This window comes from Protopterus annectens, chromosome 12.part0, assembly GCF_019279795.1.
Source record: "Protopterus annectens isolate FY-2018-M chromosome 12.part0, PAN1.0, whole genome shotgun sequence".
Classification (NCBI taxonomy): domain Eukaryota; kingdom Metazoa; phylum Chordata; order Ceratodontiformes; family Protopteridae; genus Protopterus; species Protopterus annectens.
The window spans coordinates 166136795-166163114 of NC_056746.1; the positions used below are offsets into that span (position 1 = coordinate 166136795).

General features: G+C 40.1%; 1 protein-coding gene across 5 annotated transcripts in view; it reads left to right on the forward strand.

Moving 5' to 3' along the window:
* The window catches only part of TSC2 (TSC complex subunit 2), a 3048576-nt gene that overhangs the window by 858244 nt on the left and 2164012 nt on the right, over positions 1–26320 (forward strand). For all 5 annotated transcript variants that reach the window (XM_044089186.1, XM_044089187.1, XM_044089190.1 and 2 more), the window contains exon 16: positions 5361–5480. In XM_044089186.1, coding sequence (XP_043945121.1) covers positions 5361–5480 — 120 coding nt within the window. The remainder of the gene's footprint in view (positions 1–5360; positions 5481–26320) is intronic.

The window sequence follows — 26320 nt, forward strand, 5'->3', positions numbered from 1 at the left end:
CACATGATGCTAATTACGGAATCTTGCAAAAGACACCTTTCCTGGTAGATGGTCTCCCCACTAGTGACTCAGGGCAGACCTTTCATGGAATCCCATCCGGTTGCCACAGTGACCACGGATGCTTCCCTGATGGGGGCATTATCTAGGGAAGACAGTCCAAGGCACTTGGCAACCTCACGAGTACCACTTGCACATAAACGTCCTGGAGATGAGAGGCTCTCCTAGCGTTGCAAGCTCTTCAAGACTCTCTCCCTTCCGGGACTATTGCAATACAGACGGACAACATGTCAATGGTTTGGTACATCAACAAACAGGGTGGAACCAGGTCTTACCCCTTGTGCTGAGAGGCCCTCAGACTGTGGCAATGGGCGATTTCCTCCCAACGTTTTCTGACAGCAACGCATATCCCTGGGAAATCCAACGTAATAGCAGACAGGCTCAGCAGGGCTGTCCTCATGCCTCAATAGTGGTCTCTGAAACAGGAAATTGTGGATCTTATTTTCTGCAAATGGGGCCAGCCTTGCTGCGATCTTTGCTTCTCCCCTCAACAACAAATGCAGCAGCTACTTCTCCGTTTTTCCTTTTCCAGGTCACACACCCAGGGACGCTCTAGTCCACGACTGGCCTCAGGGACTCCTTTATGCATTTTCCCCCTTCTCCCTAATTCTAAAAGTCATTCAGAAAGCAAAATTGTTGGGTTGCAAGGTGATCCTCATTGTCCCCTATTGGCCTCGACAGATTTAGTTTCCGTTACTTCACCCCCACCTTCTAGCCCAGCCTTGGATTCTGGACCCAGTACCGGATCTCTCAATTCATCAATCAGGCGGGTTACACCAATCCCTCCAATCTCTCAGGCTCACAACTTGGTTACTCCACTTCCAATCTTAGCCAGGCTCCCCAATATTTCCACCGCAGTGCGTGATATTAACTTTTCCTCCCATAAGACAACTACAAGGAAAGTTTATGCTAGCAAATGGAAAAGATTCTCTTACTGGGCAGTATCCAGAAATTTAGAACCTTTTATAGCTCCTGTACACAAGATTTTGGATTTCTTAGCAGAATTGTTTCAATCTGGTGCAGCTGCTGCTATCAGAGTACATCTAGAAGCCATTTCAAATTTTCACATCGGAGTTTCTAACTCAAGCATAGTGTCTCACAAAATCTGTAAGGCCTTCATGAGAGGTACATCTCTACTTAGACCCCCAGTGAAAGAGCCCCTTCCACCTTGGGATCTCAATTTGGTTCTGGCCTCTTTGCTATTGCCACCCTTTGAACCAGCAGCATCATGTTCTTTGAAATTTCTCTCTTGGAAAACTCTCTTCCTAGTTGCTATTATTTCTGCCAGATGTTGTTTCAGAACTCCATGCCCTATGTGTTCGCCTGCCATGCCTAGTTTTTCACAAAGACAGAGTTTCTCTGAGAACCAACCCATCTTTTCTACCTAAAGTTTGTTCAGAACACAATTTGAATCAATCCATCGAACTTCCTGTCTTTTTCCCTAGTCATTCAACAAGGCAGAATACAGATTACACCAATTGGATGTGCATAGACAACTGCGGTTTTATCTACATAGAAGTAGAGAGATGAGAAAATCAGATCAGTTCCTTTCATTTGCTAACAACAAAACAAGGCCTTCCAGTTTCTAAAGTAACCTTGTCAAAATGGTTATCAGACACCCTTGCCTATACCTACCATTTGCAACAAAAAGATCTTCCAGCTAAACCCAAAGGTCATTCAACCAGGTCAGTAGCTACTTCGGTAGCATTTTAATCTAGATTGCTCATAGATTCAATTTGTGCAGCAGCTACTTGGGCAGATCCTCATACGTTTATTTCTCATTACAAAGTAGATATGGTGGTCTGGTGCAGAGCTTCCTTTGGTTCCATAGTTCTGAAGAGTCTGTTCTATGAGCCACCCAGGATTGAGGTGCTAGGGACGCTGTCCCATCCAGCAAGAATGAAGGAGAGATTGGGCAACTTAACATAAAGAAGTTGTGTACCTACCTACCATAACGTACGTTCCATGTTAGTTGTCCTTCATCTTGCCTTTCTTCTTGCGTTCCTCCTTCCTTCCTCGAGGATTGACAGGAGTTTTTCAATGGTTTCACTGGTTAACTTGTTTTGTTCTTAGTTGCTTCCCAAGCAAACCATGACAATTTACTGTATATCCAGGTTTAATAATAATGGATTATCTTCTATGATTATGTCTAGTGTGAGCTATCTCAAAAGAGATCTGGGTAGCGGACACTGGGCATTGTGGGATAAGGGGTAGCCATGAGCCAGTAAGGAGCTCTCGAGCTATAGAAAATGGCAGAGTCAGAGCAGAAGATCGACTCCGAATCCATCCAGCAAGAAGGAAGGCGAGATGAATGACAACTAACATGGAACGTTATGGTAGGTACATAACTTCTTTTTTCTGGAGATCACACCCCCCAGTTTGATTATACATCTTTTTCTAATCTCTTATCTTAACTGTTCCTTGTTGAGCTTTCTGTTCCCATAATCGTGGCATAATTAAGTTGGTCGGTCTTGGTTTCCACATTCCTATGCTTTATTCAAATTTTCGTAAAATTTCCAACATATTTCTAATACCTCTATATGATTTGTGGTAATTTTTCTCATTATAGGTTCTATAAGTTTGGTGACGGCCCTTTTTGTTTTTTTTTGTTTTTTTGTTATGTAAGTTGCTGTGCTGAAAGCTTTTGTGTTCTGAAATTATCAAAAAAAAAAAACAGTTGCTTATTTGTAATATTTCTAAACTTATGCATATTATCCTAATAATCCCTTATTTTCTTTAGGACACTGCAGTTTCTCCTTTTCTTCTATGCGATTCCTCTTAATATTGTAATAGTGTAGTCTCTGTTGGCCCTTCTAAATAATTCCTATCACTTCTTAACCATATCTTTTCTCTTTTATTTCTACTGTATTTTAAACTCTGTTTTCATGTTATTACACTAACTTGCTATTCTTTGTAGAAATTTCCATCTTCCCTAATAACTTTCAAAACATTTACATCGCTCATTCCTTAAGTACCTCTCAGGAGGTAGGTGGGAAAACACCTATCTCATGTTTTTCTATTGCAGTCTATTTTTATCACTTTTACCTGTTTATCATCTAAAATAGTTATTTGATGCACGTCGAAGCTTTCAGTTAAATGAACGTTTCTTTGAAATATAATTTGTCGAGTCTAGCTCATTTTATTGTACTTTTGGAAATATAAATTGTCAGTTCCTACTACTGAATTTGCATCGTCCATAATAAATATTTTCATACATTTCTTCAGAAGTCTATCCTCTTGCTATGTTTTTCCCCTTCTAGGTCTCTGATGCATCCTCACTACCGCAAATAGTTTCATTTCCCAACTGTAATATTCCCTGCTGAAAGCTATTTTTTCTAGATTTCCTTAAACTCCATAATAGCAGTTTTTGGTAGAATATGAAAATATGTTGGCATAGTCCTCTCTTGCCAGTACCCTCTTAAAACCACAAATCTGTCATTGTCTTTTTTCTTCTATCAGTATTGGAGCCCATCTAGTAATCAGTATTATTACTCTTCCTTTCCTTTGTCCTTGATATTCTGCTGAATAACCATCCTAAAATCCTTCTATTGTCATATTTACATGCTCATTTTTTTTTTCTAAATGTGTCTTTTGCACCATTTTTCTTTGCACTCTGCATTTATTTATTTTATTTTATTTTCCATTTGTTAACTGGACTGGGAGAAAAACGGCAGGGCAGAAAAGCCCTAAGGAGAAAAGCTCCAGTATATTTCTTAATATAATTCAATATGATTTCCTTTTTGTCTGTACGTGTAAGGCCATTTGCATTCAAGTATACTATGGATAGTGTACCCATTATGATAAAAGCTGTTGTTCCCATTTATTATGCATGACATTTTTTTAATGTTTATTTCCAAGTTTTGTTTTGCATTCACACACAGTTTGGCAGGCTGATCTTTTGTATATCTATTTCTTCTCTTCTCCATTTGAACAGATGTTGCATTTCTCAAGACGTTTTGCTTGAGTGAATGCCTTCAAAAAAAAAAGTAAATATATTTTCAAGATACCACCGTCTCTTATTAACTTAGAATACATACATATTACTGTGTACATTTTTAATAAATGAAGTTTAACCCTTACGATAGTAACAATTGATACAAACTGACAGCTGCACCCACAGGCATATCCTAATCTGAAATTAAGGTTACCCATGCTAAACAGCATGTCACAGCCTGTATTCTCACTTATACCAATAGCTGTCTGTTCTTTTCTTATCTCTCTTCCCCTCCCAGATGTGAAAAACAGTGTATGTGCATTCAGAAAACATTAATTTTAGCCCTAAAAAGTGTGCTGGCTACCCTTAACTAAAACAAATTATGCACTGTTTTGTAAATGCATTAAAGTGTTAAGGCCACTGGTGAGGCTGCTTTTTACTTCCCATAATTTCAAAGTTTTTTTTTTTTTTGACTGAACTGCTAGCCATTGTACTTTTTTTAAGTTTTGGATTTCCCCTCAGGAAGGAATGGTTAGAACTCTCAAAGTTGTTTGCACCTGCAGACAACTTGCCTCCATTTAAAAGTAGTCAGCAATGAAAAGGAAAAAAAGAAAATGGCTGGCATACAGATCCATGGAAGAAATCTTTGTAAATTTCACTCTTAACAGAATATATAGTATTCCCCTAGTTAATGTCTTCAGTGGCAGACTACTTGTCTCTCACTGAGAACATTTGGTAAAGGGAAAAAAAATACTAATATATTGGCAGATGCAATTAGCTTAGCATTTTTCATGGCTTTTATCATTTTGTCTTATTTTTCAAGTGTATTACTTTAAAAAATATTTATACCTTAAGACAAGGACAGCAGTCCTAAAAATTTACCCTTGTAAAAACATGTCCTTCGGATGAGATATAAAACAGAGGTCCCATATCCCTGAGTTGGTGGTAGCTCAAGTGAATGTAAAAGATCCCACATCGCCTTTCAAAAAAAAGAGTATGGGAGTTTCCCCAATTTCCTGGCTAAATTTATAAATACCACCTCAGGTCTCTCCTGAGAAGAGGTCAGTGGCCTAGTGGGACTAACCCTATAACCCTCTTAGCAAAGAATGAATGAATAATTGAATGAATAAAAGTATGCTGTTCAGTAAGAGTGTACTGAGGAATCCTTTTCTAATTGTTCCCTTGAGCTGATATACATTTAGTGGTCTAGCTGTTGGCAAACAGTAAATACTCTTGTATTACAATGGAACAGATATTATGTAAATACAGTTTTACACTTAATTGATAATTAGGCATAAGCAGAAATTGTTTGAGTGCTTTATTGACTTGTGCACTTTCACTTGTACTCAGTTTTTTTTTCTTTTGAAAGGTAATCAGTCATCCCTTGCATAGTCCTCTTACTGTGGAAACAGGAGACAAAGATGTACATTCTGTGATGCCATTTGAAGATGTGAAAGTGGCTGTTTCGGGTCTTCTTGATATTCTTCAGGTAAATGTTTCAGGAAACTGATCTAACTGAAGCTAATGGAGTCTTTGTATTCATGCCTGGATCTGTCAGTTGTGTGAACACCACTAGTTTGAGTCTAGCTTAAATTCAAGGTGGAAAAATGAAATTACTCTAACTTGGAAGAAAAAAAAAGTGAAGTCAAACTCTGCTTTTACTTGGGAGGGCAAAGCCCCCACATTCCCCCTTGCAAGGTGCTTTGATGTCCGTTTTGCTTAATGTAATACTTTGAGGTTACTGCTCCTCAGAGATGAGGTAGTTTTCCCTGATGCATTTTTAATTTAAAGCACAGAATTTTGCACTCAGTGTTCATACTAACAGTCATACTGCATGAGGTTACTGCAACATTAAATTCGTTGATGGTGCTCTTGAAATAAACTTTGCACCAAGTAGTGATGTACAGAGCTTTATTACTGGTTAACACGTTAATGTAATGAAATTAACTAGACAGCATCACTGCTGTATAGAACAACTTGTTGAAGATATTTAAAATAACTTTGACAGATATTTTTTGCAAAGATCTCCATGCTGCATATCTTTTCCTGTGCTGTATTGCTGTTTCTTGAGTAAGGCAAAAGGTGCGCTGTAGTTGCTTAAATTCTGGAAAGCATTCCTTTTGAAAAATGGGTTTGTGGTTTCTCATGTTTGTTTGGGATCAACTGATTGGGGACTGACCAACCTTGGTGGTTAAACAGAATAAGCCCTGTCATACTAAAGGAAAAAAGATATTAGTAGTTTTGAATAATTGAGTTAGAGACCAAGCTTTTGAGCATATAGTAGCACTAAAAATAATGAACTAACTGAATGATGCACAAGATATTTAATGTATGTATAGTATGTGATGCATTAAGGCCTGGAAGTAAAAGTGCTGTACTCTGCATATACTTAGTAGTTACTAACCAACCAGTGGGCAACTATGTTATGCTTTAAAAGTGAAATCTGATTTGGTTTGCTTTCCTTGCTAATTAGAGAGAAAGCTTTTTCTAAATTCTTTTACATACCGTTTTGGTTAGCTTTGAATTATTGTTTTCTAAACCTGATCCTCAGCAGGCAATTTTACTTTTAGTAGTGCTGGTAAATGTTTCACATATTGGTAAAAGATGCAGTGGAGAACAAACATTTTGGACAGCAAACTCTAAAAGGTTGTTTACATATGCTATACAGCCAAGCACAGCTTTAGTAATCAGTAGTTCACATAGGTAGGCTTTGTAAGATCTGAGACCTGTGTTACAATCCAATGGCTAATTTATTGGTGTGCAGTAAAAGATAAAAGAATAAGTGTTCTACAAAATTACTTAACAGACTACTAATATGTGCAGGGTCTGAGTAGGCATATATATTGAGATGGACACGGACACCATCTAAATTAATTAGGAAAAGATAAACACAAAGGTAGTTTACTGATGGAGTTGTATAAGGTACTAGGAAATAGGAGAATTAACCAAGAGGGTATTTGTTGAACCATTAGCATCTTGTTATAGTAAGTGTAAGAAATTACTAGAATGGGTACTTGGAGCATTAGGGATTGTTCGTGTTGACAAATGAGGAAGAAAATGGCACTCATCAGGCATCAGATAGCTTGACTTCATGTGGTTAAAGTAAATTGTACGGTTTCATTTAACAGTCTACTAGTAGAAATTGGAGCAAGAAGGAAGAATTTGCAAATGGCACTGATGAAACACCACAGTGAGGGGATTCATCAAGTTCAGCATTTCCAGTCTTGTTGTTTTAAGATAGAGGGGAAGGGAAGTACTCTTTCTTATTCCTTTTTCTCAAGTCACTCAAGAATATTATCCCAGAGCTTGAGAAGCATGAAAAAATACCATTGCTGTTCCCTTGCTCATTATCTTGTAGGATTTATTAAGACTTGCTTCTTTAGATGTGAGCTTTCTCTTTAAGGAGTGACAGCTGTGAAGAAAATTATAATGCCAACAATCCCTTCACCACTGTAGTCAATAAGGTACGACATTCCTGTAGTGCTGGAGATTTGGACTGAGCAGTTTCTAAAAATCAGCTATAATTTCTGTAAAATGTTTCAGAATCTGAGACAATGAGTTATAGAAGAGTTTTGGAGATATTTTTAAAACATCTCATTTGCCAAAGTATACTATTGAATGCCACTTATTCATTAACACATTTTGATTTGAAGGAGCTGATCATAGCCAGTCAATTCACCTTAGCATAACAAGCACATTATTTTTTTTTTCTGTAGTTTTGGCTCCGCATAGTTGACCTTTAGTTGCCAACAAGTTTACTAACCTGACTTAGCTACTCTCTGACCCATGCTCATAGCTGATACTGTCAGGATTTGCTTGGGTAGTGTCATACTACTGCTGCTGAGAAATGTTTTCTCCTTGGGCCTTATTTCACCTGCTGCATGTGCCAGTGCTGTCTCCGGGGTTGGTGTGCACTGAGCTTTGCAGCGTATCATGCATGTCTCCATATATGACTTGAGTCCTTGCCTTGCTCCTTATGTCCCCAGCCTTCACTGGGAATCTACCTTGATAGTGCGTAAGATCATGTGCAACCCACCCCTAAATGGACATGTTCATCATTCTCTGTCTGTAGTGAAGCATCTGAGCTACTGATTGAACTCTGTTCACCTGGGGCTTATCCTTCTGTACCATCAGCACAGGTCAGAGCAAGTCATGTTAATGCTGATTTCACTATTGGTGTTGTAGGTGCATTACATTAATTCTGCTTGCACAAGTAGTGCTCCAGACTCCATGCAAGAAGTGCAGTCTCTTGTTCTGAGAAACTGTTGTAGAAATGAAATTACTATTGCATATAAAAAAGATCAGTTATTTTTCTCTGTTTACCCAGGGGCAGGCAGATCAATGAAGAAATTTATAAATATAGGATTACTAATGAGCACCCGTGATGGTGGTGCTGCGGTAGCGTTGTCGCCTCACAGTAAGACGCTGTCCGGTTCGATTCTCAGCTAGAGCATCTTCTGTGTGGAGACATGCGTGAATGGGCGTACCTTCGTTGAAGGTTGTGCGTCAGGCCTAGCAAGCTGGTATGTAAAAATCAACTGCCAATCATTAGCGGACCGGAGTTCCACTGTGGCAACCCCTAACCGGGAAAAGCCGAAAGACACAAACAATAGGATTACTGATGAGCCTTTTTATACCAGCTATCTTGGAATAACCAGAATTAATAAATATTTAACTAACCCCTGTGCGACAGATAGTAGATGCTGGTCGGTCAAAAACGCATGCAATAGCTAAATATGTAGATCTTAGACTCACAATGTAGTAAGGAAATTTCCCATCTATAAGGATTAATGGGATTTTTTTTTTTTTTACTAAAACTTGCCTCTGTTGAGTTTCACCCAGTCTCTCTTTTTCTTACTATAGATGTTAAGGGCGTGTTCACTGTGATGCCACATGAATTAGAATTGGAATGTCTTGATTATTTGAGTATACTGGAAATATTAGTCCAGGTGAAATTAATACATTATTAGATCTTATTGGATATTGTATTAGCTAATTATTTTATATTTTTCAAAGGCTTCTGTTATCGACAAAGGAATGGGGTGGCAATGGTTGCTTGCACTCTTGTTTGCTAGTTCGGTCATGGCCCATTGGGAGAAGCATTACCTGTTAGATAGTTCCTTTAGTAAATCCTGGATTTTTTAAAATCACTTCCTCGATCATATTTTTATTTTGTATCTAAGATTGACATTTTTCGAATATATTTGACAGCTACATATTTGAATTTACATATTCCACTAATCTACAGCACATTATTTGGATTTGAAGATCAGTAAAAATGTTACGGAAAATAGATTTGTAACCAAGTTCTATAGAAAGCCCACTTATTTAAACTCTGTTACATTTCTCATGTTACCTAAATTATCAGAAAAAGGATGCTGTTATGAGCCAGTTAGACTAGCAAGAATGGTCATGAGTATTAATATTTGGGAGAATGTGACATGTTAATTGAGATGTTTGGACCAAGTAAGAGATGAAGTTGTTTATAAAAAGGAAAGTGGGACTTTTGGCCCTTTTATGATTAAAGGAGTGTTAAGTAAAGTCATAAAGAGGAGAATGATGTGAATATCACTTTTAACAAAGCCATTCATCATATGTTATAACTTGGATTGTTGGGCTGTTAGACAAATGTGTAAAAATTGGGAGTTTTTTTACCCAACCATGAAATGAGGGACCTTCTTGTTTACCTCACCTAGGATTATTTTTTGAAGAGGTAAATGTTTCAGAAATTAACACATATAAAGTGATGAAGTGAGGTGAAAACAATTTGAGAAATAAAAAGCAGGTACTTTTGTGGCTGTTGTAAACAATGCCCTTATGCTTTAAATAGTGTTTTTTTGTTGGAAAACAGCTGATACAACCCAAAGATCATGTTAATTGTTTATTAAGGGGTGTGATTTGTGGCCCTCTGCCATCATTGTCCAGATTGGGAAGAGTCAGCATAGGTTTAAAGATAGGATATATGAGCACATATATGACATTCTGAAGGCTAATTATCAATAATGCATTATACAAACATATTTTCCATCAACAGTTCTTTTGAATTTCTTTTTGCCCTTGAACGGCTGCCTGAAGATGTTAAGGGGTAGGCCATGGTCTGTGATTATTGAAAAAAGAGCTTTGGTGGCAGTTATTTCTAAATGATTCTAACTTTCCTGGTTTGATTGTTATAATATCTGTTGATAGGATTTTCAAGTTGTGATTAATAGGATGAATGTTTATTATATTTATTACTATTAATTACAATTGTTGGCACTTATGGTGCATTTTTGCATTTTTAAGATTACTTTGTAGACTTATGGTGATAAGATCATTGTTTAAAGACTGATATGATATGATGTTGTATGTGACATTTGATGTTTGTGTCAAAGGTAATTTAGAACTATTTTGTTTTTTTTCAGACTTATTCTTAAGAAGTTCCCATGTTAGGGAAACAAAAGCGGTAAACTTTTTATACAGCAGTAAGTTTGTTGGTTCCCTGCATCTGTGCGAGCATTTCAAGATTGTTAGTCACAGCTTCTCACCGCATCAGAAAGTCTCTACAAGGAGAGATTTGCTTAGCCTCCAAACAAATAACAAAAAAAAATCTAAGGAGTCCTACTACAGTGCAGTCAGTCCATCCACATCTGTCAGGAAACTGGATGTGCTGTTTGAGATTCCTACATCCGCTGGTCATTATCTTTCTGGATGTTTCCATTCAAATTCATCTCAGCCCAAGAATGTTTACCAAATACATGTCCATAGTAACCGTTTAACAGAGGTTGCAGTGAGCCAGGTTTCCAGGGTGATTGATTGTAGCAGGAAAATTTAAAATCAAAGTATTACTTATGGTGTTACAGTAAATTCTGTCCTAGCTACTTCTATTCATTAGTTACAGTTTGGACACTGTTCTTTGCATGTCAGCTCTTCGTGTGTGTGTGTGTGTGTGTGTGTGTGTGTGTGTGTGTGTGTGTGTGTGTGTGTGTGTGTGTGTGTGTGTGTGTGTGTGTGTGTGCGCGCGTGTGTGTGCGTGCGTGTGTGTGTGTGTGTGTGTGTGCTGCCCTTAAAATCCCAAGTCTCCTTTGTGCTGAACTTCACCATTTATCTCTGCTTGTCTATGGATCAGGGCACTGGGTCTCATGGTGGAATTTATCCCACTGGCATTCCATGTCAAACTCCACATAAGCTTGCTGCAGTGGACACTCCGGGGTCCAGTAGCCCCAGATGTCAGCTGACTGTCACATTAGATTTAGATTTCCAGAGAATGCTAGCGTCTCCTTCAGTGGTAAATGGAGCTCTTAGATTGTATTTGTTAAACCTGGAAAGCCAGCTGAATAAAGTACCTCTTTTCAGCCATGACCTGAGAGCAGTGTCTGGTTAAGTGATTTGCTCAGAGTCATCAGTAAGCAAATGGGGATGGATGTAATAGATTTCATGTACACTTGAGTGCTGGAAGCAGCTTGTTAAAGGACCACTACAGAAACAAAATGGAGAGACATACTTTTTTTAATCTCAAATTCTTACACATTGCAAACCTATATGCACAAGAAAAAAGTAGTCACTACTAATTTATTTCTGTTTCTGTCACTGACCTCCTGAGGGCAGATATCCTGATGAGTTTGTTTTCTTCTAAAGCTAAATCTGTCCCATTCACTGTGAGGGCACTGTTTTTGAGATTACGATGCCCATGGCTGGACTTGCATCCTCTATCCACTTAGAATGGAGGTACATAGAAGTACTGCTAACTTTTAGAGGCCTCAGTATCATTTACTGTTGTGCAGTGCCTCTTAAAATTGTTTCATTCTGAAGTGTTGCACATTCTGTGGAAAAAAAAAAACAAATATACAAAAGTATTATCTCATTGCTGTGATAAGACTTTTTAATCAATTCCTTCCCAAGTTACTCCTCCCATCTTCTTTCATTTGGTCAGCTTGGTCATAAATTTTTACATTATGCCTTTTTCCAGATGTTATTCAGTGTGTTCCATCTGAGCCAAGATGGTGCACATATTTTGTCTGGATCGGTTAAGGTCAGTGGTCCTTTTCATTGTACACTGCCACAACCTTTTCTGACGGTTCTTGAAAAGCAAAAACAAGTGACTATCTCAGCCAATACATTTGACACCACAGTCAATTTAAATGAATTTGCAGTTGCCCTAGTGATATTTTCAGTGTAGCCTGATCACTGACAATGGAGAAGGGAAAGTTGCACAAAGTCATCTGCTCCCAAGTCAAAGACAATAACCTGGGACGTTTACAGGTGTCTCAACAATAGCATCAGATAAAGTATGATAAATAGGAAGCTCAGTGCTTATACTGCAGATGTACAGTAATTCTGACATGGTACTAGTGCCCCAAAACAGTTACCTGAAAGTAAGCCAAAATACATTGATGTGTGCATTTGTGGAAACTTTTAATTTGAGTGTAAAGAAGACTCATGGGTTAAGCACAGAGAGATGTGGGGCCATATCTGTCTTTGTAATCACTTTGTTACAAGAGATTATCTACAAAGGCAAGGTACATGGAATTTGTAAAGGTCAGGGTAGATGTCAGTACCACATCCATACCATCTGACTAGCAATTACTGGACGTCTTTTATGCCTTCCTCAATGCACACAGATTATGCAAGTTGCGTTTTAAAGCTCTCTTCTTTTAAACAAGAAACATCTTTATTAAATTGTCATGTATGACATAAGCAATAAAACATTATTATAAATTAAAACAAACCATATTGATATAATTTTAGTTGCAAACGTTCATCACGTATAATCTGTCCGGTCATTCAGTCAAACATTACCCAACTCATTCATATCCTGCCATCTTTTAAACCTCATTCCTTCTCTGCATGCATTGTTCCCAAAATTCCCATATTTTTTCTGTTTAATTTGTTCTGACACTTTTCTAAAGATTCAAATTCCCATTGTTTTATCTCTGTCACTTATATTCACTATTTGTAGTGCAGTTGGTTTAAATTTATTTTAGATTTTGGGAAGATGGTGGTGCCCTGTTTGGCGGTGGCCATTCTGGCTCCTGTGGTCCATGTTGTGTGTTTGTTAAATTTATTTGTTAAATTTGTGGGAACTGTCTATCTGCGGCTTGTTGGTGGTTCGTTTTTGACATGGTCGAGTGTGTGGTGGGTGTTGATCATTGTCTTTGAGGTTTTTTTTGTTGGGGAATGTTGGACTGATCATGGAAGTTTGGGCCTCAGTGCCGAGTTTGAATTCACTGCAGAGGGTGGAAGCCCGATTTTTGTCTGCCATGTTTGTAAGGACTGCATTGAATTTGTTGGGTTGAATGGAATTGGACTGGATTTGGGACACTGCTGGTGGTGTCTGAGATGGAAATGGTGATGGTATGGATGGTGAGGATGATTGAAAGATTGTTGGACTGGTTGGGGCTGTTTGGGCCTTTGGGTAGCAGTGGTTGCACCGTATGTAGGCAGCAAGGGCCTGACTTTGTATGCCAGTTGTTTTTTGGTCTGTAGTGTTGGAAGGACTTAGACCAGACTTGAAATGTTGCTGGAGTCTGAGGGGGCGATGGTGGCAGTGTGGTTGGAGGGGATGTTGTTGTCCATGCAATCATGCATGGTTGAGGAAGCTTTGATGCATTCTGTGCCTTGGTTGGTTCAGTCACTGTTGTATATGTGTAGTTGTCTCTGCGTTTCTGTTGTATATGAGCTTGGAGAAATGTAATTTCATTCAGCTGTGCATTTGTGTATATGGTCTGAATGACAATAGATACTGTTGACTTTTTGACTTTAGGCTTTGATTTCCATTTTCTAGTAATTGCATTTTGGCAGCCATCATAATTAGACTCAGCAAGGCCTTACTGTGTCTAGGTAATTCTGATTCTGTAGCATAGCTCAAAAAAAATAATTTCTTTAGTTACAGCAATTTGTTCGCCCAGTATCTCTGACAGAGTAGTCTGTAGGAATCTTTAAAGTCTGTCATCTCATTACACTCCCAGAAAGTATGTTCCCAATTACCTCTTTCTTCCTCATCACACCCCCAATATTTGCTGCCTACCTAAGGAAAAATTATTTGTAGTCTACTTGGGGGTATAAAAATACCTATGTAAACACTTCCCAACCAAGATCCTAAATCTGGTAGAGTTTGTTACATGTTTGGGAGGTATACATATATTCCCCCTTGGTTCTTTATAAATTGCTTTATCCAGTCTCATCCCAGTCCTTTTTTAACTTCTCTGGTTGATTCTGATAGTAGCTGTGGCTGGTGGTGTGTGAAGATGAGCAGTCAAAACATTTGTTCCCTACACGTTACATTTTCGTATGGTAGATATTTAAACTTGAGGGAGTTATTAAATTCCAAAGTTTCCACACATGGGATGAGCATGAATTCCTTCTCACATGGAATATGTAAGGTTTGTTCTAGTATTAAAAACATTTCAGATAAGGAGATTAATGGTAAATTATATTCTATGGGGAGATTTTCATGTACTTCTTGTGGGTTGGTTTATGTTGCAGGATGTGGGTGCACTCCTGTAATATGGTATGTAGGACAAACTAAGCACATGGTTAAAGTCAGAATTTTAGAGCATTTGGGCCACATTAGAAACAGGAATTTGGATAGTCCAGTAGCTGAACATTTTATTAACGCACATGGGGGTTCTAATGTCAGTTTCTTTTTTAGTATTTTGGCTACACCCTTTCTTGGCCGAGGGGGGTGATTTTTTAGCCAGTTTATTAAGAATGGAAAGTAAATTTATAATAAATTATAATACGTTGAAACCTAAAGGCATGAATTTAGATGCGAGTTTGAATTACTTATGTATTTTATAAGGTATAGGCTGTGTTTGTATTGTATAGAATTTTGTATAGGAAAATATCTTTTTAAGTGGGTGTAATCATTTACTTAATTGAATGATTAATTTAACTGATTGGAGCAGTATGATATGTAATGGGAATTGGTGGTGGCTTACGTTATTCCTTTAAGGCTAGATGCCGAGGCACCAGATGCACCATTACATTTTGGAATGTATTCCTAGTTGCTGCCTCTGAGTGTATTTCATCATGATTCTGATAGTTATCAAGCAATATTTTGTATGTTGTACTAATTATTCCTTTTTTAACAGCAGCAGCTGCTGTAGAGTCTACTAAAAACTCTTTGCCTATACTCTGTCAATCCTTGACAGGGAAGGCATTCTCTGGCTGGTCTGCAGCCCAAATAATTTCTTGGCTTCTTTCCATTCCAAATACCTTTCCCTCTAATTATTTGCTCCCAGTACCTTGGTTCTTTTCCCAGTTTTCTGCAATAAATTCCAGTCTCTTGCCTATTGCCTGTATCCCAAATTGCAGTCATCCCTGTCAGCAGATTCTCCTTTCTACATGCCTGTTGGCTTAGTTCTTAGTTTCTGCTACGTTATGAATATAATACCCTATATGTTTATTGTTCTACATCCCAATATCCTTGTTTTTTGAGCTTCCCCACATTTTAAAACTCTTCATCAAATGGAACGTTGTCATAGTAGGCCACTAACTCTCTTCCACAGCACATGGTGCCATTTCTACACTAGAGCAAATAGTCAATTGTTTGTCTTTTTGGCTTTTCCCGATTAAGGGTCGCCACAGCGGAACTCCGGTCCGCTAATTATTGGCAGTAGATTTTCACGAATACCGAGGTGCCAGCTCGACGTTCAACCTTCAACGAAGGCACGCCCATTTACGCATGTCTTTCGAACGCCCACCCAACTGCGGGGAGGACATGTAGACTCCACACAGAGGGCACTCTCCGCACTCCTGCCGAGAATGGAACGGGATAACTTCTTGCTGTGAGGCAACAACACTACCGCTGCACCACCGCGGATGATGGAGCCAATAGTCATATACTGTCATCAAAATGCATTTCTCCCCACATCTGACCAACTAACAGTACCCTTTGGCGCCTTCATGACAGTATAAAGCCCATGCAAATCCCCCACAGTTAGTACACTTAATGCAAATAAATGTCCTGCAGAAGAGGAGCATGCAGAAGGACATGAGTCAAGCTGCTAGCCCAGCAATCTTGGTTACAGATTAAAGGTATTAAAAAAAAAAAAAAAAAAAAAAAAAGAATTCAGTAAAGAATATCTAGCTAACTGGTTGGTCATTCACCACATTTCAGCATAGCATGTGAAAGCTGATAAGGACAGGATACTACACAAAGTAATACCCGTCAGGTCTAACAGTAACATAGATGTATTACAACTGTTGTTGTACCCTACTTGACAGAAGAAATAGAGAACTGTGCTGAAAATGGTTCCCCAGTCATTACATACATGTCTGCTGAACTGCATACCCAGTACTATGAAGGACAGCAACAAGATACATGACATTATACAGAAGAGGACAGTCATTGGTAAAGGCATAGCTCTGTCTCAACTCCAGAAATCCAAAAAAAATCAAATCCAGAAATGTGGGAAAATCAGGGGCACTTTTCAAAATATTCATACTGTTAACTTGAGAAGTTGAGAGAGAGAAAAAAAACGTGCAAGTTTTTTTTTAACTAAAAGAAAAAGTAAAACAAATCTGCAACTCTAATTGCTGTCATTAGAAATATAATCTACCACATTTTCTCAAAAGATTGCCAGTTTTAGGAGGGATTTGAAGGAACATTAAAAAATTGCATGCCAGTGTCAGGGGCAGTTGAAAGATATGGGTAAGGGTCCATCATAGCACCCTACCCTCATCACTATGGTGAAGCTCCTGTTACTCAAGTCAAGATTGTGACCTTTAATACATGCCCAAAAGTACAGGTAGATGTATGATACCTAAGAAAGTGTCCCAAAATGTTGTCCTGGGAAAGGACTAATGTACTGCAAGTCCCTCCATGAGCATGGACAGCACATAATGACACACATGAGAACCATCCATCTGTGAATGTTTGTGTGGTTTGAGCTGGGGGTAGCCTCTGACAATGTGAGCCCTCACTTTAACTGGAAGTGTCTTGTTATGGTGAGAGTAATGAAAATCAATACCATAAGACAGTCATCTAGAAATAGTCTGTTTTGAATGCAGAGTCTCTCTTAATGCATTCATAGGAAGTAAACAGTTGATCAAAAGTCCTGGAAATTTTTGTCTTGTCAGTGTAGCATGCGAGTTGCCTGTGGACATCCACAGTGTGTACATTTCTTTTTCCCTTATTTTTAGGCTTTGTGAAGAAAACAGGGAGATGAACTGCCTTACTCAGTGTTAACTCTGAAACAGCCTTGGGCATAAAGGAAGGGCTTGTCCTCATCATTATCCTATCATTGTGAAAAATGTGATAGGGAGGACTTCACCATAAGAGCTTATAACTCGGATACTCTCTGCAGACATTGGAGCAGTGAGTAAACTGTTTTCCAGTATGAGGACTTCAAATCAACAGCATGAGCATATTCAAAAGGAAATGGTGTAAGTTTTTCCAGTACAAATTGAAGATCCCAAAAAAGAGCCATTCGACTTCTAGGTGGCCAGGTATGAAAAACTCCTTTCAGAAACTGTTTCACTTAGTATAAACCTATGAGCCTAGTATAAACCTATGAACCTATGTAGGTTTACCCCGGGAATCATATCTGTGTCACTGCTGGACAGAGGCACAACAAACTAATGGGCACAGTATTTTTTCATATAAGGGGTGGCGTAAGCCACAAAAATTTGGGCTAGGCTTATAAATGCCTTAGGGCAGATAGCCTAGTATAAACCTATGAACTTGATGTAGAACAGAAAAGGGTATTTAAGGACAGACCAGTAGAGATGGCCAAAAGCTAAATCTTGATAGAAGTTTGAGAAAGGCCAGAGGATAGTAACTCTCACAAACACTGCAAAACCAAAGGAGTATATGAGCCTTAAAGGGAACCTGATTCTTGTCTTGGCACCAGCTAGAAAATTGTTTGCACTTTCCCATATGTGATTTTTTAGTGGCAGGTTTCTGGGCCTTGTTTAACACCACTGCACAGCCTCATAAAAAGGTGGCTAAATGGTACAAACATTTTATCATTCAAGTAGTTGAAGTTGAAGGTTGGGCTGTAGCAAACAACCCCTGCACTGTGTGAATTAGTCCATTTTGTGAGGAAGCTTATGGTAATTGCCCTTGGCCATTATTAAAACAAGAGAGAACCACAGTTATCTTTGTGGAGTCCATCTGAATCTTTAGAACAACCTTGGCTATCAGAGGAAAAGGTAAAGCATACAGGTACTTCCCCATCATTGGGGATGAAAATGTATCTCTCTTCCAGACCTGTGTGCAAGGAGTCCTGCAGCAGAATTTCTTTAACTCTGTTTTGACTAGTCGCAAACAGCTAATCATAAGGAGTTCCTCACAGGTGGATCAATTCCTGGAAAGTCCCTGGTTGCAACGTCTATTTGAGAGAGTCTCTCCTGGTCCAGATCAGCTTGTCTGCAAGAATACTTTGCTAAGACCGAACACAAGTAGCTTGGAAAGACAAATTGTTCCGAGTTGCTAGTTCCTAGGATACCATTAGCTAGATTGCAAAGGTGGTAGGACCCATTCCCTCCCTTTATGTACCACATCACTGTGGTGCTGTCTGTGGTTGCTAGCTGAAGGCCTGGAGTCCAAAGATTTATTAAGACATTGTTTCTTTGACATTTAATTGTTTGAATTTGTGTGGCTTGTTCCATTGATCCTAGGCATTTACTACCTTGGTCACTACTCCCCCAGCAAAGTCTGAGGCATCTGTGGTTGCAGACTGAGTAGGGACTTCAGTGGAGAAAGGGAGACCCGAGTTGAGAGACAACTGATTCACCCACTAGAGCATCATCATCTTCTCAAACTCCAGCACTGAAATGAAAGAGGTGCTGGTGTTATGTCCATTCCCCTCACGTGAGGTCTGACCAAAGGAAGTACTAAAATAGAGGCCACAAAACCTAGACTTCTAAGATATTCCCAAGCAAATGACAGAGACTGATGGGAAAATATCAGAAACTGCTTCTTGGAACGTTCCATTTTGTTCTGAGGAAGAAAAGTCATCATGAGTGATGTCTCTAGAAGGCATCCCAGGAAGATAATCCTGTGAGAACAGAATGGGAGAGTTCTGTATGCTCACCTGAAACCTCAAGTTTTTTTTTTTTTTTTTTTAACCCAAGCCAGAGATTTTTGACCACTTGTAAAAGAATCTGCAAAAATGAAGCCATTAACTAACTATGGGAATACGTGAATCCTTGCAACCTGCATTGAGCTATTACAGGAGTCAGACACTTTGTAATAACCCTTAGAGCTGTTGACAAGCCAAAGGGCAAAGCAGAAAACTGAAATGTAAGCCAGACACAAACGCACAAAAAGCATCTGAAATTTTTGAGAATTGGAATGTGATAAGCATCTTTTAAATCGAGTTACTAGAAAACTCAGTGGTTGAATGAGTTTTTTTAATTTAGATTTAGAAAAGTAAGGTCTAGGATGTGTCTCCTGGTTTTGCCTGCCTTTGACACCAGAAAGATTCTTGAATAAAAACATTTCCTCTTTCCTCTAGGGGAAGACGTTCTGTAACCACCTCTGATAGCATTTGATCTAAGATAGGAGGCAACAGGGAGGTTTGAATGTGTGAATGAGGAATCTCTTGGAAATGAGGAAGGGAATCCCACTGTGATAGGTGGGAAGGGGAAAACAATGAAGGGAGCATATGATCAATCTGTTAGATTGTTGTTTGTTTTGGGAGGATCCTGCTTTTGTTTTGAAAATCCCTGCCATTGCTGTCTGAAATTTTGTTTGCCTGTGCCTTGCTGGAAATTCTTTTTCTATTTTCTGAAAAAGGATCCCCAACTGGAAGAAAAGATTCTAGCTTTGTTTCCTTTTTCTGGGAGGTTCCCCCCCCCCAAAGAAAGGGTGTGTGGAATGGGACTGCCTCTTTCATGGGTTCCTGAGTTCACAGCTGTATACTAGGGTAACACCACTAGGGCCCTTGTAAGCCTAGAAGTGCAACCCAAAAGTGATCCACAAATTTCATTTATATAGACTGTGATTTACTGACCATAAGCTGCGGTGGTGCAGCGGTAGCGTTGTTGCCTCACAGCAAGAGGTTCTCCCGTTCGATTCTCAGCAGGAGCGCCTTCTTTCTGGAGTCTGCATGTCCTCCCCACAGTCGAGTGGTGTTTGAAAGACATGCGTAGAATGGGTGTGCCTACGTTGAAGTTTTGGTGTCGAGCTGGCACCTCAGCACCCGTAAAGAATCTACTGCCAATCATTAGCGGACCGGAGTTCCGCTGTGGCGACCCCTAACCGGGAAAAGCTGAAAGAAGATCAAACGGTGACATAGGAATCAGGACAGGGGTGCATTTCTAATTACCCATCCATTGGTCCAAGTTGCATTTAAATAGGGATAAGTGAGGAACTCTGCTTCACATGGATTGGGAGTCTGTTCCAGAGATTGGAAATTCTTTGTGAAACATCTCTCTCTCTCTCTCTCTCTCTCCCCAACATGTCCTATTTAAACTGCAAACAAAATTTAGGTCTTTAAATCTAGTATATTAACTCTTCTCAAAATCTTTCTCCAGTGGAAAAAACTGGTTCTGCTGTAAGTCTTAGCATAAGCTAGCGTTAGATCTGCTGAATCTAGACTTTGACATTTATTGAGTACTAAAACTAGCCATCCTACATTGGGAATGCCCTCTTGCATCCTTGTGACAGAAGTGTGTAGCCCAGTACTCATCTGAGTTGGAGATTGTTGGAAAAGGGCTTGGTTTTGGGCTCTCCCAATGGATAGTTTGAGTTTAAATTGTTTAATTCCATTTGTATTTAAGTACTGCTTTTACGCAGTTTGAGCTCAGTGTGGCAGAGGTGCACTGAGTTTGGCAACTTAGCCTGCGAACTGGAAAGAATCTAAACTAAATCAGAAGCTTCCACTGAGATCTGCGAAAAGTGAGTATTTAAAGCTTGCACTACACTTTTTGAACTGTTTTCTGCTTAATTGTGGTTATATTTTGTTGTTGCTGCTTGACTAATTTTTCAGCACTTTAAAAAAAAAATTATTCTGCTATACTTTTTTGCATAAGCCAGATTCAGATCTGCTGAATCTAGACTGTTTGGCATTTATTGAGCACTGAAACCATTAATCCTACATTAAGAAGGCCCTCCTGCACCTTTGTGGCAGGTGTGTGTTTGTAGCCCAGGACCCATCTGAGTTGGGGATTGTTGGAAAAGGGTTCAGTTTTGGGCTTTCTCATTAGATAGATTGAGTTTAAACTGTTATAATTCTGTTTGTATTTAAACACCACATTTACACCTAGCTGCACACTGTTAAATGGGGGTTTAATGCTGCTGTGTATAGATGCAAACGCTTAGAAACAACAAATTTCCCTTGATACCTGCTAAAGAACCCTCCTCAACTCCACTGTCTCTCTGCACTACGCAGTTGCACTTTCCTAACCAGCGAGCAACTCAGCTGCGCATTCTGAGGTGCTGATGTAATCTTTCATCCTTAGCCCTCCAAAAAATAACTGTCCGTGTTTAGTCTCTCAGACAAACCTTGGTCCATTTTGTCCACCCCCACTAGTTATTACAATATATACCTGGCATAATGGATAGACAGTTTCCCACCATTTCTCCAGCCAACCTGATTGACTTGAGCATCCTGAGGCACTGTATCAATTGCTTGATGTATACTGACAACCATTTGCTCCAAAAGCAAACAAGTACAGTATGAGAGATGTAACTGTACACTGAAATTGGAATCAGTCCTCTCACATAACATTAAACAAGACATACAACAGGTTGACAGCATACACAAGTTAAGGTCAAGATACACAAACCCATATATGCAGAGGTACTTCCTAAGAGCCTTCCAGAAGACCAAAGACCTCCAAAGTGCAAACAACATACACATACTGGTACATGAACAGAATCCACCACCATTACTCATTTTGACATGTATATCAGTGTCTCCGCAGTTAAGCCCGCTATGGCAAAACACCTGAAACAAAATGTTCAGGTCATCGGTGACTGAATAGTGAGACACACAGATGTCCCCTCACCAGGTTGAACAAGGAGGTGGTCACTGTCAGCTGCCTGTCAAGTGCCAGGATGTGTGAAATTACTCATGTACTAAAGTTGCTCAGCAGTAATTACTCTATCATAGTGTAAATGACTTGAGATGTACCTTGAAAAGAGACTCAACTGATCTCTGGTTATATGTCCCAGGCAGGTATGTCTCTACCCCTAAGCAGCATTCTACCTTCACCTAGGATGATACAATACAGGCAAAAAGTGATGGATTTCAATAATTGGCTTAACTTCTGGTGTCACTCCAGAGGGATCCATTATCTGTCAACCTAGGAAGTCATGGTGGACAGTTCATGCTGCTTTGCCAAAGATGGCCTCCACCTGTCTCCGCAAGGCTTTCGGACACTGGCAAAGATGCTTACCTCCCCCATAGTGCCTTTTTTAGTAAGTATCCAAACAGCAAAACGTCAGATGTAAAGAAATCCACTAAAGACAAACTCAAGGTCATGCTGCTTAACACTAAGAGCTTAAACAGTAAACTTTTCACCTTCAAAGATGCTAGTGTTTGTGCAGCCACTGAGTCCTGGTTCACGGCTACTGAAAGTACCCTGGCCGTACAAGTCTACAATGTCCTTTACACATTCAGACCGCAGAACAAACATGAAAGAACCAAAGGTGGAGGTGTGTCCATATGCATTAAATCCAAATACACCTCAAGACTGGTGAAACAATACGACTCTTTTGAGCTACTCCAAGTCCAATTAACTACTGGTAAAATACCTTTCCATAATATTGCTAGCTACAGGTCCCCCCAACATGAACCAGGAGAAGCACACCACCTGCTTGGAGTTGCTAGAGATTCCCTTTATACTGCTAAACACATGGTCATGTGAGATTTCAACTATCCTTCCATCGAGTGAGCATCTTACATGAGTACTAACCTGATCACTGCGAGGTTGCTCTATTTTGTCAATTCAAAAGCCATGGAACAGTTGGTCCGCACCCCCACTCAAATATCCTTTACCTAGTGTTCACCAGCATGGGAGGGTCGCTGCACTACCCCCTGTGTGTTGCCCTCCCTGGTAAGGTCAGACCATGAATCTGTGTAGTTTGAAATAAAGATTAAACCCGACAACCCCCCACAGAAGTAAAACTGAAAAATTTCTCCAAAGCAAACTATTGCTTCCTAAGTGATGGGATAAAAATTTTCAAAGCCCCTGCCAACATATAGCCAGCAAGGACTCTGGTGCAGAGGAATACTCAAATGTGCTTTATAGCTGCTTAAACAAATGCATTGACTCTGTTGTACCCAACAGGAACAAAACTAGGCCTTCCTGTAAAAACAAGCCACCCAGGTGGGACTGCAAGTATAAATGAGTTGTACAACAAAAGGAAGAAACTGATAACTAAGAACAGAGAGCTTACTCAACAGAGGAAGAATATCCTCCACAACATGAACAAGCAAATTAGATAGTCCTCCACATCTAGCTATGAGGCTAAATTAGCATCCTTAGCTAAAGACAGTACAAAGCATTCTTTAGCTACGTCCAAAACCTACAAGGGAATGCCTAGCTGTGTGCCTAACTTGTGGTAGACATTGCCACTCACAATGACCCTGAGGATATCACAAACTTGCTAGCTGACAGATTTGGCAATAATTTCACAAGCTGTTCCCACCAGGCATACTTCAAAGCATTTCTGATACCAGCCCTCTACTGAGTATCTCCAAAGAACATGTCATACAAGCACTCTCCAAGGCTAAAAACATGGCCTCTATGGTACCTGATGACATCCCAGGCTGCTTACTAAGCAATCTAAAACCTGACCTAGCAGAACCACTCGGCACTCATTAACCTCAACCTGAGAACCGGCTTTGTCCTGGCAGAGTGGAAAACTGCAACAGTGATCCCTACACAAAGGGGTCCATCAACTGATCCTGGGAACTATTGACCCATAAGCCTGCTAGCCTTATCTGCAAGGCCATGGAAAGAATCATCATGGACATTATCCACAAGGATGTAGGCACAGGACACCAAAGACAATCATAAGGCTTTTTTCAGTTATGTTAGAAACCTGGGATGCAACTCCCAGACTTGTTCTGAGTTGATTCTAAATGACAAAAAATACACTGAACCCACAGACATCGCCAATATCCTGGCAGACAGGTTCAGTGCAAACTTCTCCACCCCCTCCCCCCCCAAAAGAGCAAGTATCTATCCCGGCAGAGGGCTGCCTCCCAAACATCTCTGATGCTCAGGTGAAGGCTGCCCTCTCCAAAGCAAAAAACACTGCTTCCATGGGACCAGATGGCGTCCCAGGTTGCGTCCTACATGAACTCCAAGAGGAAATAATCCCTCAAATAAAACAGCTATACAATCTCAACCTCACTACAGGATATGTGCCCACAGAATGGCGTACAGCAACAGTGGTCCCACTCCACAAAGGTGGAGCCTCTACGGACCCTGGAAACTATCGCCCCATAAGCCTGACTAGCTTAGTCTGCAAGGCTATGGAGAGGATTATCATGGAGCTCATAAACAAAGACGTTGGGGACCTACAGACACTAGATCCTACCCAGTTCGGCTTTGTCAAGGGCAGATCCTGCCTTTTGAACTTGGTTGACTTCTTCGAAACAGTCACCAAAGCCATAGATGAAGGAAAAGTAGTCCACACAGCCTGTCTGGACCTTGCAAAGGCATTTGACACAATACCCCACTCTGGCATCATAGATAAGCTATCCAGCTTAAATATAAACCCCTATGTCACAAGATGGGTCGCAAACTGGCTCAAAGACAGAACCCACAGAGTGAGAGTTGCTGGAGCCATGTCAGACTCGAAACCGGTCACAAGTGGCGTCCCACAGGGTTCTGTCCTGGGACCACTCTTGTTCGGTATATACTTTTCCGTGGTACAGGCAAACGTGGGAGGACTATGGCTCACCAAGTTCGCAGACTACTGCAAACTGGGCGCCATAATCAACTCTCCAGCTGACACAAACCTCCTTCTAAAAGGTCTCACAGAGACAGAAAACTGGTGCTAGCACCATGATTTAAAGCTAAATGCCAAAAAATGTATAGTCATACCCTTTGGCAAAAACAATGTGCCCACAAATTACCACATAGGCGGAAACCCATTAAGTACAGAGAAAGTTATTAGGGACCTGGGGACCCAAGTTGATAGCAATCTCTCCTTTGAAAAGCACATTGCCAAAGTGGTTAGAAAGACCTTCTACATAGCCCACCTCATCACGAAGGATTTCACATCTAGATCAAGAGAGGTAATTGTACCCCTTTATTCATCCCTCATCAGGCCCATCATAGAATACAATGCCCCTTTTGGGATGTACCTTACCCAACACCTGCAGCAATTAGAAAGACCCAAAAAGTATCTCACCAAGAGGATCAAGGGTCTCAAACAGATACCATATGCTGCTCAGTTAAAAAAAAACTCCAGCTCTACTCAGTTGCATACCGCCTACTTCGAGGCGATCTATGCCTGACATACAAAGCTGTGTCAAATCCAGAATTAATGGACATGCTCCACCTCAGTAAATCTAAATCCCTTAGAGCCACACGCTCGAGGGACTTGAACCTCAGCACAGAAATAAATAGAACTTGCTGGAGGGACAGGTTCATAACCCAGAGGCTCCCTTCGCTCTGGAATAGAATTCCAGTTCATGTGAGGCAGAGCACCTCACTGAATCTCTTCAAGAAGAATCTCGATAGGTGGATGGGGGATCGTAGGTTTGTCCCAGGGATTACTCCCGTGTCACTATTAGACAGAGGCACAGTAAACTAAACCTTAAAAAGGGCACAGTATACTCAAATCAAGGGGTGGCATAAGCCATACAGAATCGGGCTAGGCTTATAATTGCCCCAGGACAGATGGCCTAGTATGAACCTATGAACCTTCAGACTCTTGACCCAACCCAGTTTGATTTCGTTAAGAGTAGATCTTACTTATTAACCCTGGTGGACTACTTTGAGAATGTCACCAAAGCCTTTGATGAGGGCAAAACAGTACATACCGCCTATCTTGATTTAGCCAAGACCTTTGACACAATCCGCCATTCAGGTATCTAAACTCTCCCAGCTGGGGACTAAACCTATACATTACTAGTCACTGTAACAGTAAACCCATACATTACTAGATGGGTAGCCAACTGGCTCGCAGACAGAATTAACAATGTCAAAGTTGGAGAGTCCACCTCCACCATTAGACCAGTTACTAGTGGGGATACCACAGAGATCTATGCTGGGCCCTCTACTGTTTGGAGTCTATTTCTCTGAAGTCCAGGAGAATGTAGATGGCCTGTGGCTTACCAGTTTTGTAGATGACTGTAAACGGGGCACAATCATAGATTCCACCGATGATGTTAACATATTACAGAAAGAGATGATACAGACAAATGATTGGTGCCAAAC